The 20,767-nt window shown below is 35.6% G+C and overlaps 1 protein-coding gene across 1 annotated transcript; it reads left to right on the top strand.

Moving 5' to 3' along the window:
- The first annotated feature begins 173 nt into the window (after window positions 1-173).
- On the top strand, window positions 174-15,518 carry LOC137929368 (nonsense-mediated mRNA decay factor SMG7-like). The gene is made up of 17 exons (XM_068772276.1): window positions 174-306; window positions 477-576; window positions 647-772; window positions 1,309-1,427; window positions 3,313-3,642; window positions 4,009-4,161; window positions 5,284-5,377; window positions 7,321-7,501; window positions 8,332-8,475; window positions 8,732-8,885; window positions 10,733-10,867; window positions 11,133-11,329; window positions 11,798-11,889; window positions 12,238-12,345; window positions 12,988-14,232; window positions 14,345-14,440; window positions 15,045-15,518. The coding sequence occupies exons 1-17, from the start codon at window positions 275-277 to the stop codon at window positions 15,129-15,131; spliced, it is 3,393 nt and encodes a 1,130-aa protein (XP_068628377.1). The 5' UTR covers window positions 174-274; the 3' UTR covers window positions 15,132-15,518.
- Window positions 15,519-20,767: the final 5,249 nt, after the last annotated feature.

Here is a 20,767-nt window from a genome sequence, read left to right as displayed (position 1 = left end):
AAATTATTATGTTAGCTTTTTAAAATATAATATTATAGGAAGATCGCAACGTAATAAAGTTCAGATATTAGTGTCATGTGTGCAAAAATATTTTTTATAATGGCAATTTCTTGGCTAACGTCTAACAGACGTAAATGACAAATAATGTACTTTTATTTGCCTGTGCATGGATTTCGATTGTTTTTAGGATTTTTTCTTTTCAATGTTAGGTTTTATTACTTTGAATCTATCCCTAATGCTATGACAAATATTGAGGCTTTAAGCCTCTATCAAAATGGTTTTAAATGCCGCTGTACAGATGTTAAGGTGCGTTGAAGAAAACTTGAAAAACAATTTTACATCATCATTATAACCCTCATTTTTGCAATAATTTTCAAATAATATTTTTTTACAACGTTAGAAAGTTGTTTCTCTGAATGTGATCTGTTTATTTTTTATGTTTAATAACTTGGCTAAATAAAACTGATTTTTTTCAGAGAGGCAGATGAATTGAAATCGAAGATTTTAAAATTTAATAGTGGTACCTCAATGCTTCAAGATCGCAGCCTGTGGACCACACAACAGCAATTGCAAAATGTTGGTTATCACTAATTATTTTCAATTATTATTGATTGCATAATAATAAATGTTAATAATTCTTTTTTAGGTTTATCAAAAGATATTAATGCTAGACCTTGATTACGCACTAGACAAGAAAGTTGAGCAAGATCTTTGGAATGTTGGCTTTAAACAGCAGATTGAAGCATTGCAATCTATCTCCAAAGACAGAAAAGTGAGTTATAATAACAACTTAAGTTCATTGATATTAAATTAAATTTTAATTTTAAAAGATTAAATTTTGTGCACATTTGTTTCTTAAGTACATAAAGTAAACAGGCATGAATTTGCTATTGATTTGATTTACTTCATTTTTCAACTGTCTTTGGCAACAGTTCCAGTTTTCATTGTAGTTTTGTGCTGATTACCTTTTACAACTCCCAATATATTGGTTAAAATAAACGTTAATCTTAGTTCCTCTTAGTTAAAAGTTTTTGCATTTGGTTCAATAACATTGTTATAGGTGGCATATTTTTTTATCAAAATACGGATAGTATCTATGATGAAATTATATTGTAAAGAGTTTTAAAGCAATCATTATGGTGTAGTGAAAGTATAAAAACTTAAACTGGAATATTCTTCTAATTAGTGATTATAATTTATTTAAAGTGAATTATTTATAATCAAAATAAAACTACCAATTGCCCCCATGTTTCTCTATCACTAATGCCTCGGCATAATACGGTCTTAATATTAATGTTCTATTTTCAGAATCCTCTTCGCAGTGAAGGTCAGGCTATGTTATCATGGGTCCTGCAGGCTGCAGCTGGCTTCTACCTGTGTCTTCTTCATCAGATTTGCACTTCTTTCAAGCTAGATTTACCATTTAGGTTATTATTTGCAATATTATTTACTAATTTTTTTTCATAGCCATAGTAAAACATTTTGCCAGGTGACATTTCCAGCTTTGCAAGGTTGGAGATGAACCTCTCAAAAGTAACAGGTTTTGGCAGCCTTAGTATTGGTTGTTAAATAATTTATTTCTTCAGATTGGGAGGGTCCAAAGTTTCTTCAATCAAGCATTTTGTAACATGAGTGTGTATAAGGGCCCACAACTAAAGACCTTGGGTTGTAACACAGTATATATTTTGTGTTGCAATTTGTGAGTGTCCGAGAGGGCCTAGCCTTAGCTTGTTTAGATTATCAGGCTACACACAATTAAAAGGGAGGTACTTTCAGGCATTAAAAGAAATGTGATTTAATTATTACTTCAATATACTTTTGCCTATTTTAGTATGTTTATACACAAATGAGCTATATATTCACCCCCTGTAACTCTTTTAAACCTATTTAAAAAACACCTGTATAGAGTAATTACTTTGAAATATGTTGCATATATTTATTTTTTGAATGATAACAATTCTAATACATCATACAAATTTACTATACAGTAACTTTTTACCATTACATTTGTAATTATTTTTAAAATCATTGATTTTTGGAATGGGATATACCACATAGTAATTGACAGGAAATGAGCTATTAAAAATCATACTGTCCATTTTCATTTACAGGTGTCCCATTAATTAACATCATATTGAAATCCGGTGATAGCCACATGTAGTGACTAGGTGAAAAAAATAAATATTACATTTTTTTAAGTGTTTCCATTTCAAAAAAGTAACTGAATTTTTTTTTGCACCCTGTGACATTAATTTTTCAATTGAAATAATCAAATACCACTGGAATAATCGAGTCAGAAAAGATGTTACTGATTTGTTAGTAATTTTCACAATGAAAATATTGTTAAAATTAATATTTGTATTTGTTATTACCGTTTTGAAATAGTGACAATATACAAGGTTATTGGTTATTAGTGCCACAGTTTTAAAGGGTGTAAAAGTATAGCTTGCTGTCAATTTATGTATGGTACACCCTAACCAAAAATTAATTGTTGTAATGAATAATGCAATAATATTTTCAAAATTTGGATTAATATAAATTCAAATTGATTACTGTTTACTATCCATCCCTGCAGACTGTACCACCAAAACATATTTGCCTGTTGTATTCTATAAGAAACATAATATAACATTTCAAAGTAATCATTTTATACAGAATGTTTAGAAATAGGTGTAGAAATATTAAAGCAGCTTTTTGCTTCACTTGTATATTTGCTCATTATGACTATAAGGTCTCATGTGACATAAGTTCAACATTTGCAATACCTGATGAATGTTCAAGAACACAGTAATGATTATATATGTTACATACATATTAGGGCAATTGTAGACAAATTTAGCAATGGCGATTCAACAATGAAATTTAGAATAGGATGCATCATTCTCTTAGTTCATTATTAAAATTAAACCTTTTTATGAAGTAGGCCTTAATTTGTAGCTGATGTTAATTCGAGAGATTTTAGATATTTTTTCTTGTTTATTCGAAAAACAATGAAAAGTATCAGTTCATTTTCTTTTAGGGAACTTCAATGAAAGATGATATTTATTTAGACATTATTTAGGCCTTAAAATTTATACAATACAGTTTGTTTTGTGAGCCAAATTCGAAAACAAGAACAGTTATATATAGGCTTGAATTATGTGCTGGACTAAGCAGTATTGTGTTTCTCAATTTTAGCCGGTTGTCTGGAGTTTGTGCCTGGCATAGCATATATTAATCAGTTGTTGACATGCGTTGGTTTGTCTTGATGTTTCGACTGGTGTCTCAGGATTCCTATTTATTTTTGGAATAAATAAAATCTTTGCTTGGCAGGCGTCGTGCGTCATTGCTGGGCTCTGTGGAGGCGTGGGGTCCTGGGGCGACGGCAGCGCCGGCTGCTGCGCGGTATGCTAGTCAACACTGCCTGGTCCACTTGGGAGACCTGGCACGATATCGACAACAGCTTCGTGTCGCTCACACCTTCTACCGTCATGCGCTGGCAGTTTCACCGCACTCTGGACAGCCGTACAACCAGCTAGCGTTGGTGGCCTGGCGCCGCGGTCGCCGCTTGGCTGCACTCTACTGGCACGTCCGGTCGTTGCTAGTTCGCGCGCCCTTTCCCCCTGCACCAACTAATTTGGCAAGAACTCTTGCTGCGGCCAGGTATGTTCCATATCATTTGCTGTAATTTAATACAACAATATAAATTATTCTACTAGCTGTCCTTTGCCAGCTTCACGAACATAATGGCCGCCTTTTCCTGCAACATGCTGGTAGAATTGAGTAAAATATGTTCTTAACCAAAGGAATACACATACCGACTCCCAAGTATCCAAGCCTTATGATTCTAGAAATATTGCGAGGAGTCAGTAATGTCTCATATCATTTTACAACTATGTCCTTATTCATAAGTGGGCATTGCTTGTAGTGTTAACAACTTTCTTCCTTTAATGTATGTTATCATATGTATTAAATATCATTGTTATTTAAAAATGTCATGTTTTTTATATAATTTTTCTTTCGATTTAGCCGTGAAGTGAAAGAGGCTCCACCCATGCCTGTGTTACCTGGACTCACTAACCCAGTTTCAAGTACAGCTGTTGCGAAGACTGAGCGATTGGATGCACATTCTTATATCACCGAGCTTATCAGAGCCGCCAACTATATCCACACAGTTGAACAGTTAGTACTTACTATATTAATATTTATTCATGTTTTAGTGCTTGGTATTTCTTTACAAGATATCAGGAATGTAGAAAGCTATAGACGAACAAAAGCAACTGACGTAGTTAAACAGTTTAGCAAGTTGAATGTGGTAGTGTGTGTACTGTGATGCATGCAGAAAGACCGCTGTTCCTTATCCTTTATCATTAAGAATTTGAAGGAGGACCATGGACGACCTTTAACCGGTCTTATTAAAAACGATCTACTGCTTTAGCTATAATTTGATTGGAGTTTCAAACATGGAAGTGTAAATACTTGAATATATAATGATACTGTCACATTATCACCGCTGTTTAATTTCAACGCAATGTGGAGATAGTTTTGAAAGTAACTATGGCATTCTCACAAAAGGAAAGAATACATATAGGAGCAATATTCAATTGAAACAAAAGTACCTACACCAATTGACTTTTTTTACGTTTTAATGTTGTGTTTGTTATATAATTACTATAATGTGTGCATTATTACTTTATTATTATAACTGGATGTATGAAGGAGACTGGAAAGTAATGTCGTTTCTGTCGGCATATTTTACAGAAGAACCGATTGATGTTTACCGCTATGACATTGAAAATTTGTACTCGGTGGCAATAGGTTGTTGATAATGAAGGTAAATATATTGTTGATTTGAAATAAAAACTTGTTAAAAATATAGTCATGTGAATTTAACTTAAAAAAGCCACATTACTTTCCATTCCCACTAATGATTCCCGTGGATTGCTGCATTCGCTTATACAGTGTTCATTTCCTGTTACTTACTTTAAAGTAAACCCTACTCAAAAATGAATAGTTTTAGAAATACATAATAATAAGTAATAAAAAGTGTTTTTAAAATAAGAATTGTTCCATACTAAGCTTTATTATTGTTCATATGACACGTTATTGGTCAGTCCAATTCCAATAGAGAAAATTAATTAATTTAACATAATTATTTGATAATTTTACACAAGACTGGAAATAAATGTAAAAGTTTTTTTTGCTGACTAATGAGCTACAGAAGCGTTTACGCCTTTAATATATCATTCTGTATGTATTTAATTAAATCTTTACAGTTTTTATAAATTGACAGTTTATTTACAGATTGGACACGGCGAGTACCTTAGTCAACACGCTAAACACATCGTTGACACCACTCGTTGCTACCAACAGCTTTGAACCTATGACGCTTATTAAGGTAAGTGATTATTTTCTATCTTTAATAGAGCTTTCACAAATGGCTTGATGATTGAACTTATGCCAAAAACACGTATGCACCAATTCTAAGGTATATTGTTAAGAGGACAACTAGAGGCAGTGGCGTAGCTAAGGTATTTGGGGCCTGGGGCAGATTGGGGCTTGGTGACTCATATTATTTAACAACTTTTTTAGCACAAATTTCGTAAAATTCGATATTCTTTTAATGTTATTTATTTTAAATTATGGTTTTCATTTTTCTTTTAACATTTCATTATTCATCATTCAAAAAAAAAATTCAAAAAAATTATTTTCAACTTTGGTGCCCCCCCTGCTTGTGGTGCCTGGTGCGGCCGCCCCGCTCGCAACCCCCTAGCTACGCCACTGACTAGAGGTCACAGTTGAAACACGTCAGATGGCATCCCGTTATGGGCCTAAGTTTACTGCTTAAAGAAAATATGTGTTAAATGTATGAACAATAATTGTAATGTTGCAAAATAAAATAGTAAGGAAACCTAGAATGTAGTGGTTGAGAATGGATGTATGGCTAATGGAATGAAAGAGAAAGACGGAAAATTGTAGAACGAAAGAAACAGTACGACAGATAATACGATACATGAATAAATTATATGAATAAATTATTAGAAATAGTCCATGTCCCACACGAGATAGTAGAACGAGCGGTCCCCAATAGCGGGGACCATTTAAAAAAAAAGTTTACTGCTCTTGTTATAAAGGTTAACGAACATCTAATGATAAACAGACAAAGTTATACAAATATAGCGTCCTGAACTATAGAAACTTATACAAAAACAGGTCGTTAATGCTCATGACAGACATGTTGAAATTCCAAATTCATTACACTATGCTGTGTAGATAAAATTAAATTTAAAATTGGAATGTGACAGTTATTGTAGCGTGACCAGATAAAACAATACATATACTGCTCTATGTCCAGGTAGATGGCAGTATAAAACTGAAAAAAAATGAGATCCTAAGCCAAACATTAGCTGTTATCTCAAGACGGACCTAAGTAATCTTTACACAATACTATTTGGTGTAACATATAGAATACAATACATATATACAATACACCGATGGTAATATATTCCTTGCTTATTCATTTTTTGAAATATTTTTTATATACGTAATTAACGCGTCCTGCTTGTAGTGAGACGTGCAATTTCATAATTTTACCAAATGATAAAAAATTCTTAAAAAAAATTACTAGTTTTTATTTTCGAGAAGTAATGCCCCGATAAAGTAAAATAAAATATACCTATATTTTATCTGTGGTAAATGTTATATACGTGTTTTTTATAACGATAGCGCCATCTATTGACATGTTCTTTTATTTACTAATAACTGGAAATTAGATGGTGTAATTGTGTTAAAGATTTAATTGTAGAAAATAATTATACTTAATATGGCTTTGTTTTTTAACTTGCCAAATAATCTGTCAGTATAACTAATGGTTTGCTTTAATAAAATAATTGCCGGAGTTTTTATATTTTAATTCAGTCACTTAATTTTTCCTGTCAAACTTTAGATAACCAAGATGTTAAAATAACACTAATATGTTGATATAAATGTCCACATAGGATCGTTCAAAGTGACCATTCCATTAGATACGGATTTAATTTCCCCTGTAAGACTTCAATTAAACCTACAAGGGTTCCAAACGCTTTCTGATCTACAGTGCCCACAACAAGCTAGGACGAATTTTTTTGTGGTCATTTTTAATCTGGCTGTAACAGTATTTTTACATACAGTAGATTTTTTATACGAAATTCTTAAATTCACTATAAGAAAAATTGAAGATATTAAATGAGAAGGTATTGTGATACCATACACAGTTGCTAATAAAAATATTTTTTTTATAAAGCCTAGAGAAAGGTATGACTTTTTCTTAATTACTAGTGCTAATATTAATTCAATGTCCAGATGTCGTGTGTGCTGATCTGGCTGGTGCAGTCTTCGAGTGAGGAGTGTGCTGAAAATGCCCTGAGTGCTGATGAGGCGACGGCTGCGCGGCTGGCGGCAGCACTGGCTGCAAGCACCGTGTTGTCGTTACTCCTGCCTTCATACACCGCGTCAGAACCGCCCAAGAAGGCCTTACCAGCTCGTGAGTGACAACAGTTGCTTAAGTTGGTCCAAGGAACCCTGAACAAGAGCACTAATATTTGTTCATATGACATGAATGAAATTGTCCTCTAGGTCCCATAGTGGTCCAGTTAGACCCACAGGGGTGCAGGGGAGACTCGACTGAGTTGACTCAATGTTGAGGTGACGTCCACAAAAGTTTATCTGCTATAGATAGTTAATAATCAAAATGTTGGTTTGATTTCACCTATCAATATATGCAGATAATAGTTTAAGAAGTTCAATGACCTGTTATTCTATATTTAGTGCTACATGTCGTTTTGTTGAGTTTGGGGTATGGTAGAAATGTATTTTTTTGAAGTCCATCAGAACCAGGTAAATTTTGAAAACGAGATGTGTATAAGAAAAGAAGTCCTTTTAATTTGCTTTCTTATTTTTGTTTATTTATTTACAATTATTAACAGATTTTTAATCATGTGACATCGGAGTTTACATTGAATGACGTGAAATAAAATTTTCGAAGAAGTCATATATCTTATACATGTTATGATGGTAAGTGAAATACTATTGAAATGTAATCATGTTTTGAATTAGTTCACTACATTCAAATGACCACATTCATCTCGGGATATTTTATTTTTAAACCCTGGGTGAAATGATGGTGAGGTATATATGTTTCCTTAGATTATAACTTTCTCCATTTAAAAGTAAAATTCGAATCTTTACTCGTCAAATACATTACACGTTCCTTTGAGAACAATCTTCATATAATGTGTGATGTATTTGTTACACTTAAACTGGGATTGATAATTTCAATTTTTTAAAAAATAAAAAATAATAAATTTTCTACAGTGAAAGTGTGGTTGCACTGGATGTCGTCTCGACCCCAGGCGCTGGAGACGGCTGCGTGGCGTGCACGCCCCCAATTGTGGCCTGCGCTCGCGCATGTACTCGCTGCACTCACCCCGCGCGCCGCACACCTCACCGCAGACCTCTGTAAGTGGGCAGTACTTTCTTTGGTTTCCAGAGTGCAACTATTTCTACCTCTACATTCAAGTTTCCAGGAACCTAACTTGAATACTCCAAGCTTCAACTTATATAAGTTCACTAGAGATGGTACATTGAAAACTCCACCGTATTTATATGCAGTTAAGTTCGTATTTTGCTGAAGCGAAAATACGGGGGACTGAGCGAATAACATAAGTGCTTTAGCTGTCACTGGACACGTGATAGTAATAATTTCGTTTTGCAGATGACACAGTACCTTTACCTGAGGATGAGGAGCTCCACGGCTTCCTGCCGCTGGAAGAAGCGTTCAAGGGTCTGAAGTTCTCATATCATACCACGTGGGATACATATGGTGGCAGGTTGCCGGAACTGGAAGCAGGACAGGATGGAGATACAGGGTAAGTATTTTTATTTATATATAAAAGGTTGCCAAATATCTCCCTTCCGCCTTTTTGTCTTTTGAATTTCGCGGCTATGTACAAAGCGCTACAGAGTTCGTATCTGGCAATACTATACATAATTTGAAAGGTCTTGACATAACCTACAAAACGACGCTATGCATGATTAGTTTGGATATTGCGTTCAACAGTTATAGACGTGTAAACATGGAGTTCACTAACGCCGAAATTCGCGCTATTTTAAAGTTTTCCTTCGTTAAAGACAAATCCGCTAGAGAAACGTTCCGTGAGATTAATGGTGTTTTGGGGGATGGTACTCTATCACTTCGAACCGCGGAGGAATGGTTTCGACGATTCAGAGCCGGCGAAAACGACACCATGGATAAGCCAGCCGGCGGAAAACCTGTGACGACAAATACCGATCAAATCATGGACTACATCGAGTTAGACCGGCATGTGGCATCTCGTGACATCGCCCAGGAGATGGGAGTTAGTCACCAAACCATTTTAAACCATCTGCAGAAGGCTGGATACAAAAAAAGCTTGATGTTATGTTTGGGTGCCGCATGATTTGACGCAAAAAAACCTTCTGGACCGAATCAACGCCTGCGATATGCTGCTGAAACGGAACGAACTCGACCCATTCTTGAAGCGGATGGTGACTGGCGACGAAAAATGGATCACATACGACAATATCAAGCGAAAACGGTCGTGGTCGAAGGCCGGTGAATCGTCCCAAACAGTGGCCAAGCCGGGATTGACGGCCAGGAAGGTTTTGCTGTGTGTTTGGTGGGATTGGAAGGGAATCATCCACTATGAGCTGCTCCCATATAGCCAGACGCTTAATTCTACCATCTACTGCGAACAACTGGACCGCTTGAAGCAGGCGATCGACCAGAAGCGTCCAGAATTGGCCAACAGGAAGGGTGTAGTGTTCCACCAGGACAACGCCAGACCACACACTTCGTTGATGACTCGTCAGAAGCTACGGGAGCTCGGATGGAAGGTTTTATCACATCCACCATATAGCGATTACCACCTGTTCCTGTCCATGGCGAACGCCTTTGGTGGTGTAAAGTTGAACTCAAAAGAGGTTTGTGAAAAGTGGCTGTCCGAGTTCTTCGCAAATAAGGAGGGGGGCTTCTACGAAGGAGGTATTATGAAGTTGCCGTCTAGATGGAAATAGATTATCGAACAAAACGGCGCATATTTGAACTAATTCCGATCACTGTAACACTTTTTATAAAGCATTGAATAAAGAGCAAAAAAGCGGAAGGGAGATATTTGACAATCTATTATTTACAGCTAGCATGTTTATACAAACATCTATATTATAAAATAGCCTATTCATAAATAAAACAACAAAGTAAAAGCCTTTACTAAATTGACTATTCAGTTGACACTAAGACAGGACTCCCATACTTTCCACTATTCTCTTTCTCTTTGAAAACATGTCTCCTACCACAAGCATCATGCCATATTTTGTGTTGATAGATATCTTTGGGGAAGGCCTATGTCTTGCAGTGAGTGTCTATGGGCTAAGACGATGAACTATTAAAAAAATCAATCGTTTCAAAAATAAAATATAACTATACTCTTTATTAAGATTAATTATCGTTTACTATCTGTCCCCACAGACTTTGTATAGCCAGAAGTTATTTGTCTCTAGCAATCAAAAAGATTTGAATTACTATAACATATTATAGTTTGATCACATTATTCAGGGTGATTGGAATCTTGTAAGTTTTTTTAAAATCTAGAACTTTGTCTGCACTGTTCAATGTTGGAAGATTTATGGTGCTTACTTCATAATCTGCCTGTTGTTAATAAGTAAGTGTGTACGACAGTGGGAGTCCTTCGAGCGTGGCGGCTTCGTGCTTCAGCAGCGAGCCAGGGTTGGAAGACCGAGTGCGAGCTCACCGGCTCGTCCAGCTCGGCAAGCGGCTCGCCGAACAGCACCCTGACCTGTTCACATGCACCACGTAAGTGAATAGACAAGAGGAAACTAGAATATAATAGTGTTAAGTGTTTTTTAATTAACGTACTAGCTCTATTTAAGTTGGTTTATGTTTTTCTAGGTTTCATATAATAATTAATAATACTTCCTAGAAATATCTCCAAATTAATATAGTATAAATAGATTCATTAAAAAAAACTTTCAAAAAAAGTCCTATTACAGCGCGTTGAATTTTTAAGTTAAGATGTAAAAGTGACCACAAAAAAAATGACTTTATAAAATATGCGCAGCGAAGAAGATGGCGGGCTGACATTCGCGGCGTGTTCGGGAGGCGGTGAACAGCTGACGCGTGCGCTCGCTGAGTTGTCTATGGTGGAGCGGGAGGCCGAGGAATCTCGGGCTTCGGACACGCTCGACGACAGCGAAGATGAACCGGCGCCTCCGCCCCCACCCGTGATCATCTCCGAAGCCGACTTCAGGGAAAAAGGTAAATTGTATAGAAGTCCTATTTTGTAAAACATTGTCTAGGTAATGCCTATATCTGATGTCAGATGACAGTGCTTTAGACAGTTTGTATATTAAGCTGATTAGATTTACATCATTAACTAAAAATTTTTTTTTTATTCAACCTATAAAGGTAAATTTGTTATCTAATATATACAGGGTGATTAGCGATATGTGTAAAAGCAGCAAAAATTTTTAAAGCATATATCTATTTCTTATCACCCTTATAAAGTGATTAGTCTGAAATATGATATAATATATATTTTTTATTGGAATGCATCATATTAAATAATAATTAACTTTAATACGTAGTAATTAATATCTTAAAAAAGTCTTTGCTTGCAATATATTACGTTGTTATATATATTGCAAGTTTATGCCAATGATTTTGTATGAAATATATATGTATTGTCTAATATCAGTGAATAAATAATGTTACTGGCGTTGACAGTTCGGGAGAAGCGTGTGGGCATCCTGAAGCCGCAGGGGTCGCTGGAGCGCGCGCGGGAGGAGCGTGCCCTCGCCACCACGCAAGACGACCAGGTTACACTGCCTTTCTAACTCCTAAAACTGACCGCTCCATCAGAGAAAGAGATGAGAAAAGTTTACAAAAAAAATCATGACCTTGTTGAAGTCCTCATGACTTCATGACTTCTTGGAAGCTGCTGGGTGCATTCTTCCTACAAAGTTTTCTATGTGTAGATCATATACAATAGCAAAATAAAGTAATATTATGCTTTTAAAAGAAGTTCGAGTTCGCTTTGGTGGATGTTATAAGTTCCCTTTAAGTCCTTTTAAGTCACTTTTAGTTGTTCTTATATATTATATGGTCATTGAATAAGTTAAACTAATTATACTAAAGAATGAAATATTAATTTTGTGGTCCACCAGGGAGTCGAGGAGGACGGTAAAGGAGAGGACAAGAAAGAGGCTCGCAAGCCGCGCGTCAACATCGCAATGGCCGCCATCATGCGCAAACAAGAAGAAACCAACAAGCAGGTTAGATACACACCATGAACACATTTTATCAGCTGATAGACGCCCACTGCAAGGCATTACGTCTGCCATTACATCTTGCGCTGCCAGCAACCAGTGGCTTCAAGCAACCTTAACTATCTAGTCGGTCCACTTAGTGGGAAGCCTATCCTCGAGAACCTTTTGGCATCAACGACTATCGGTTGCCAAGGGCCATGCCCCGCCCATTGCCACTTATTACCTACGACCCATTATTTGAGTCAATGACCTAGCTTTTTTTTAAATCTCCTCAACACGTGATATATTAATTGAAATATGTTTTAACATGTCTGGGTGTGACCAAGTATATGGTACTAGAGTGAATCACCCCCCCCCCCCGTAGATAATCGTGATGGTAGAAAATAGAAGAATCATTCTGTGCATTAGCGGTTGAACATTAATATACACCATATCATAGTATAAGTAATCAAGTGCCATTATTTCGATACTTGTAACTTTTTACAATCATGTCTATAGCATCTGGTGATGAAATGGTTTTTGGCTCCTGTTATTTTTTACATTATTACTTAACACCAATGCAGTGTTGAAAAAAAAAACATTCTTAACGTATAATATAACATCCAAAAAATTAATAATTTTGTTTTAATAAAAAAAATAATATTTCAGGTAAAGTTTGCGTCGCCTCCTCCGACGCCCGATTCTGTAACAGACGCCAGCGAATCCAGCGCCAAAGAAGCTGACAAGCCCAAAGTCCTCCAGCCTAAAGCTATAAAATCTTTGACGAACTTGCCCATCGGCAGAAAAACCGGAGGTATTCTCTCCCTTAAAGACAAGTCAGCTGGTTACCCTCATCTAGTGAACACCGATCCCGAACCTCCTAAGAAGGCTGATAAAGATGAGAGGAAAGACACTAAACCCGTCGCAGCCGTGAACCAAACCGCCCAACAAAACTTCCAACCCAAGTGGCAGGAGCACACGCCGCAGACGTGGCCGATGCCGCCTCAGCAGTTCAATGAGCCACGCATGGGCTTCCAGAAGAACTACGGCATACAGAACACCGGCATCAGCTATAACCCCAACTATCAAGCCGCGCCGGGCTTCGGGCAGGGCATCCGGTTGCCCGTCGTCAATCCCAAGGAAATAGACGTTCGTACGGCCGCGCTGCAGAAGCAGACCTCACGCCCCGAGCTTTTCCAGGAGGGGCACAAGTTCACCAACCACGGTTACCAAATGTCCGGCGACAAGAAAAATTTCCTCAACGACCTTCCGCCGCGATTCGCGAACCAATACCGCTACTGGCAGAATGCGCAGGACAACCAGCCCGGCGAGAACAAGTTCAGGGACGACTCCTTCAAGAGCAACGCCTTCGAACAACAGCCGCTGCGGAACTGGTCTAACCAGCAGCCTGATTACCAACAACCGATGACCTGGTGGAAGCCCGAGAACACACCTCTTTTCAATACCAACTTTTCTACCCCCATAAACATCCAACCCAATTACTTCTCTCCCCACATCTCTTCAAATACTCCAAATCCGTATCTAAATCACTCTTACAACCAGAACCAAGGGCAAAAGCTCGATAGTGTTGGCCCAAACTGGCAGCCCACTATAGGCCAGCCTCAGATTCCAACGCTGCAGAACTTGGTCACATCCCCCAGCTTCAGCGCTTCTTTGAATAACTTCGGGTCGTACGCGCCGAGTGTGGGCTACGACACGTCCATGTACCCCCAGTTCAGCAGCAAGCTCGGCTTCCAGCCCATGCAGGTGAAGACGGAGAAACCCTACCAGGGTAAGGAGATGGACGAAGCGGTGAACTTCGCGGCGAGCGTCATGGACATGCAACAGAGGAATATGAACTTCAACGCTGTGAATCAGGATGCAGGCGTCGCTAGTCCGTTGGATCAAATTGGGGTGAGTTTTAACACGCGTCCAATGTTTTTAACATGAAGCATATTATCGAAAATTGAAAGTAATGAAGATAAAATAATGAATTGTTTACAATATTTAAAGTTTACTTTGACAGGGCTGTGAGGGCACTTCGGCCGGAGCTGGCAACACGTACTCGCTGTTCAGCGCCGCCACAGAGCCCGCAGCCTGGACCCAGCGCCAGCCGCATCAGGTTTGTCCGAACTTTCTTAAATATTTTCTCAAGTATTTGCAATTTATTTTAATTTTCTATAAGACACTGGATACAATCAAAAATCTAATAATCCGTAATTTAATAGAAAATGGTAACACTTTAAGATTGCTTTCAAACGCGTCCAAAAGAAGCCCACAATAGGTTTTTCCAAATTGATTGTACTCTTAAAAGTCTTTAGAAAATAGGTAATGGTGTACCATTATCATTTTAACCATAGGCAAATCCACTGCTGGACATAGGGGTACCTACCTCATAGATTTATAATAATTTGGTAGAGGCCTCCAGGGTCCATCTTGACAAGGTTGTCTCTCCAACTTCTTGGTGGGAAGTCCTAAGACAAACTTATGAGCCCGTAGTCGTCACTTCAGAACCTTGAGAGCACCTGCGTCCATCAGTTCTACGCGCTATGTAGCTTGCCCACTGTCTCTTCAACTTGTCTATCCTGAATTGATCTCGTAGAGAAAACCCTAGGTGTCCATAACAAACTGGCTCGAAAACCATTGTTCGTTGAGTGACTAAACTTGCTAATGAGATCCATGTTAAAAAATAATATCTAACGATAGGAATGTATTTGTTATTAAAGTCGCTGTGGTCCGGGCCGGGACCCTCTCCACTCGAGAGGCTCTTGGAGCAACAGAAGCAAATGAAACAGCCACCAACACCGCAGTGACACTCTCGTAGTCCCTTTCAGTACTCCGGCATCGATCGCGAACATTCGAGAATCTTCACCTTGTGCCGCGTATTCTCCATTTTTAATTTGTATATAAGTAATAAATTTTACAATTTATATCGAAAAACAATTATGGTTATAATGTCTGTTGTGTCTTTCAATAAATTGTTTGTTAATATAAAAAAAAAAGATTATTATGAATTAAGACAGTAGCATTGTGTGTTCATGTATTTTAAATTAATGTTATTGTTTCTTTTAATAGATTGAATGTGTTTTTGACACAATAACGATAAAAATGGCGTGAAAATTTAAATTCCGATTTGTATATATACTCATATAGTTTGCTAATATTTTATAAATTTTTTCTATCGGTTAGATTATTAACACGCTAGTATATTTAAAAATTTATAAATATTTGGGCATTTAACTTACAATTATATTAAAATAACTCGCAGTTAATGAAACCAAAATTGCATAGTTCTTGTAAAAAAAAAACATTTTTTATGCTGTGTGTGTATAATGTCCCATCAAATGTAATAGATAATTTGATATTTGAAAGTGAGAAGTTGTTGTATGGCGTTTTGTTATGGTAAGCCGAAGAAATGGATGTTAACTTGGTGTAGAAATTTTGTAATAAAGTTATTTTTGTTATATATCCTTTCTTTATTTTACCCTGCACACTTAAATATGTGTATATTATTTTGCTTTCGAAGAAGGGTTAATAAAATCGGTTACTAGAGGAAGTTAACCTTTTTTGATTTCTATTTGTAATAGTAGTAATGCTTTGAAATTTATCATCGAAAGATTTAATAGACTCACTATTATTTTTTAACAAAAGTTTTTTTTGGACGAAGAGAAATCGGAAAGACTTCACTTACAACTAATTTTAATATATACCAGTGTAATCCTCAGTAAAATTTTGATTAGTGAATATTAAACTTTGTCTCTGGGATATGTTGCTTTTTATATAGTACTGTTATAATTCATAAATAATTGAAAATCTGTCAGTCTGTCCACATGATCTAAGTAGCGTGTATCCCGGATATAAATTGGAACTGAACTGCCATGTTGACAATGGATGGATAAGGGAGAGGTTGGATCAGAAGCGGTATTGGATACGGGCATAACAGTAATGCAGTAGCATAAACTCTGTTGTCCACGGTGCCTTGAAAACGTATAGGATTTTATATGGCAGGACAGCTGTTCAAGACAACAATCAAGTGCCGCAAAGTTAGGACTTTCCTGCGCTAAAAACATCAGTGTACCGGTTCCTTCTGTGTGTGGTATGCTAAAAAGAATAGCGAACTTAACAGATCAAAAATATATTTCTATATTCTATATAAAGGGTAGTGGGTAGAAGGCCTGGTCTGATATTACACAGGTTGGTACACCCCTGATGATTGTGGTAAGAAGCCGCACGATTTCCCGTAACTGGTGAGGCGGTAGCATATATACAAAAAAAATTATCTGTACGTATATAAAAAACTCAAAAAAGACAAAGATTTATGTCAACAAACTTTGACAATGGAACACATTAACCACAGATAAAATAAATTTACGATCGGCGAATCAACCGTCGATTTTCACAGCGAAAAAATGTATATAAATGTCTGTTGTACACACAGACTATATCCTTAACCCTTTACTTACCGCAGTCCGTTTCGCCGAAGTAAAGCTACTGAACCATGCATGTGCGCCGCGAAGTGTGCACATTGCATGGCGGTAAGCTGATGTTCGAATTTTCTCATTTGTGTTACATATTTAAAGATTTTACTGGTATATTAATTAAAAATAAAAGTTAGGATAATTCTTAGTAATTTATTTGGCTGCGATAAATCTTAAAACAGGAATCTACACATAAGCCCACATTACAAAGTGGATGTTAACTCCGGCGCTGGTAACAAAAGTATTAAAAGGAACCCACAACCTTTGTACCGTTCATGTGTTCCTGTTGTAAAATCTTAGTAATAGGGCATTAAAGAAACACAATTCGAATAATTTAAATTTATTCTCCCATCATAGTTCTAAACAATAATTATCGAATACGTATCTCTAATATGTAAAAAAGCGTAATCACTAATTAATTGCATTACATTCAACATAATTTACACTGGTGAAGATCGATTCAAATAATTAAAATTAAGTTAAATCGAATTCGTTACTTAAACATGTACATTGGCTATTTAACAATAAGAAACTTCAACGGTAATAAATGAACGTGAAGGCTGTAACCTCGTCGTGGAATCCAGTTAAATTATAACTAATAGTTAGGAATAATTGCGTTAAATATAAGGCAGTTATCTTATTTTTAATATTAAATAAGGATTATGCAAGAGGCAGTCATTTAAAGATATGTTCGCTTTCCTTTAGCATCATATGTAGAACATGTACATATAAACATATTACTCAGTATATACTCGTGTTTGAAAGAACATATACCTGATAAGCTTTACATACACCCAACTCTTTTTTACACGGTACATACGTTCAAAAGAAAAACAAAAAGAAATACTTAGACATATGGTAAATTTAAAAAAACAAATCTTTAAAAAAAAACTCGCAAAATATGTAAAAATAAAATTCATATTACATAAGTACTTTTAAAAAAAACAATCTATTTTTATTACATAAAAATTTAAATTACTTGAAATTATTTACAATATATAAAAATTGAAATTAGTAATAAAAAAAATCAATGTCATCAAGCATCTGCTACGTCAGATAAATCTAACACAACTGTCAGGTTTGATTCAAATAAAGAATTTCATTTATTATTTTCGGCCAGTTGTTTTTCTTTTGTTATAAAATACACAAAATTAACACATGTATGAGCACAAACTGATCGAAGGATTGTTTTATTTTGTTTATATTTATCTTATTGGCAAACCGCGTTATTTCAAAATCGTGTAAAAAGAGAGTTGGGTGTACATTACAAATATATATATATGTATGTCAGCACGATCACATAGTTGACATGGAGTGTTTCCAACAATAAAAATTAAAAATATCTTTTACATCATCCATGGTAAAGCAAATTATTTTATTAATAACATTATTTGTTTAAGTAAAATTGACATTATGTTAAAGAATTGAGTTTTTGTAAATTATATTAATTTGTTCGATAAATAAAATATTAATACAACTCGAAATTCCCACAACATACAGATATAATTATATTATCACACACTAAATAAATTATCTTGTAGCTACACTCCGCGACAAAAGTATAACCCACCCCCCCCTAATTTTTTCATATCTGATAAAGAATTGTAGTTATATTAATATATTACTATTACACAAAATTTGGGTGTTAGTAAGTTTATTATACTATCAATACATTATTTATTAAATGCATAATTAACCAAATACAAATGCTATTGGGTTTTGCAGTGCGACAAAAGTATAACCCAGGTAATGAAATTTAAATAAAAATTCGAGAAAAATATATCAAACAATAACCATTCATGTAATCTAATATTTAGTAGATCCACCACTTTTACTTATCACCTCAATCATTCGGTCCAGTAAACTGTCATATAGCTTTTTAATTACGTCTTGATTTATATTTTGCCACTCGTCAACTATGACCTTTTTTAACTCTTCAACAGAAGTAAATTGTCTTGATCCACGATAGACAGCTCGTGATAAATTTCCCCAACAATTTTCAATTATGTTCAAGTCAGGAGAATATCCTGGCCATTCAAGAACTTGAATATTTTTTTCACTAAAGTAGTCTCTAACTACCTTTGCTCGATGGATACTGGCATTATCTTGTTGAAAAATAAAATTAGGACCAGCAATTCGCACTGCGTGAGAGTTAATTTGCTCGTTTATTACTTCTATATATCGTTTACTAGTTATTTTTCCAGAACAGAACTTTTTACCTGAGTATCCAATGCCAGACCATACCATTACACTACCACCTCCGGCTTGCCGACGGCTCAATATAAAATTATCTTTTCTTAAGTCGTTAAAATAGTAATTAAAACCATCAGGTCCATCCAAATTAAACTTCTTTTCATCAAAAAAAATAACTTTTCGCCACTTTTTTTTCCATTGAACGTGATCTTTTGCAAATTGTAATCTAACTAGTTTATGTTTAGCAGACAACGGTAGTTTTTTTGGTAATTTCTCACGTTTTAAATGCTCACACTCACGTATAATGCGTTGAACGTTTCTTAAATTAGTACCAACACCAGCCTCCGCTGCGATTTGTCTTGCGGTAAGCGTAGAATTTGACGCAACTCTTAGAATTGACCTTCTTTCTCGTGGTGTAGTTGCTCTCGGTCAACCTGTCCGTTTTTTCCTACCATAGTTGTCGGGATCTTTTAAAAAATTTCGCACAACACGATGACTTCCGTTGATGATTCTCGCGATTTTGACCTTAGAATAATTTTCAGAATGCAATTTTTTAATTATATTAATATCAGTTTCGTTTAAGTGTTTTCCCCGTGGCATTTTAAATAAAAAATAGACAAATATTAACTTAAACAATTTATTTATACGTAAGAACTTACGAGTTACACGAAACAAGTATAAACATGAATTGACATGTCCAGTGCACCGAGCTGCTTGAGCCAATGAGACGAATGGGTTATACTTTTGTCGCGCTATCAAACCAATAACTTCGCCGCCGCGTAACAAAGCAGGATCGAAATGTAACTATATATATACCATAGTACTAGAATCAAGAAAACAATGCTGGCGCGTTAGGAATTTATTTACTTGTATTTAGTTTTACAGTAAATATAAAAAAATTCGAGGGGTGGGTTATACTATTGTCGCGGAGTGTAACAAAATTGATCAAAATTTGAGCCAAACTTTTTTTTTTTTTTTAAATACCGGCACAAAATTCCATTCCCGTAGATACTGTTTGCCAGTAACAATTTAATTTTGTTACAGACTTTTTAAATACTAAAACTCTATTTAAAATTGATGCATCATTATAGGTTAAAAAAAATATTCCATCGACTAGTAATACTGGCAGGCGACAAATGCCTGCGCCTGGTAACCCAATTACACAAAACTTGTACTGAAACTTGGCACAATTAAACTCACATTAATATCTATAGAATGTATAATCACGTGTATAAAATTCAATAATAAATGTCAAATAATAATGGACATTTTGTAAAATTGGCAGCATAATTTATAGTTAATTAATAAAATCGAGAATGTAATCCATATTTGACATTTAAGTTGCAACATTACGTATAGGCAATTATATTTTAAATTAAAAAAAAAAGATGTCAAAAACATTCAAAAAAGGAATAGACAGTTAATATACATGTAAATTTAAAAATTAAAAGGAACTGGCGCATTTAGTAAACAGTAAACTGATAAGGAAAGCTAAATTTTATTTTTTTTTTTGCAAAAGACAAAATTTGTATTTCTGCGACAGAGATAACACTCTACGAAGCCGAAATTAGTCGATTGTCTCTTTCCAAAAGTCGATGTACAATATTTATTTCCGGGTACTGTAGCAAATGTTCTTCGAATACCCAGATATATTGGAACACGTGTAAACAACGGGTAATCAGAGAAAGACCAAAACGTGGGTCATAACTTTTGGACATACCATAGTCATTTGGTAACCTAGATAATGTGTCGGAACTAATCACAAGAGGTGAAAAATG

The sequence above is a fragment of the Battus philenor genome, unplaced genomic scaffold, assembly GCF_028537555.1.
Source record: "Battus philenor isolate CCGP_79_NKW_IND1 unplaced genomic scaffold, ilBatPhil1.0.hap1 SCAF_5, whole genome shotgun sequence".
Lineage (NCBI taxonomy): Eukaryota > Metazoa > Arthropoda > Insecta > Lepidoptera > Papilionidae > Battus > Battus philenor.
This window is presented reverse-complemented; position numbering and strand designations above follow the sequence as displayed.

Excerpts from the sequence above, each read along its gene's own strand:
- LOC137929368 (XM_068772276.1), top strand. The coding sequence starts at position 275 with ATGGTTTTAAATGCCGCTGTACAGATGTTAAG. Across the intron at positions 8,886-10,732 it reads GGACAGGATGGAGATACAGG|TGGGAGTCCTTCGAGCGTGG; the intron begins GTAAGTATTTTT and ends TGTGTACGACAG. Across the intron at positions 11,330-11,797 it reads AGCCGACTTCAGGGAAAAAG|TTCGGGAGAAGCGTGTGGGC; the intron begins GTAAATTGTATA and ends TGGCGTTGACAG.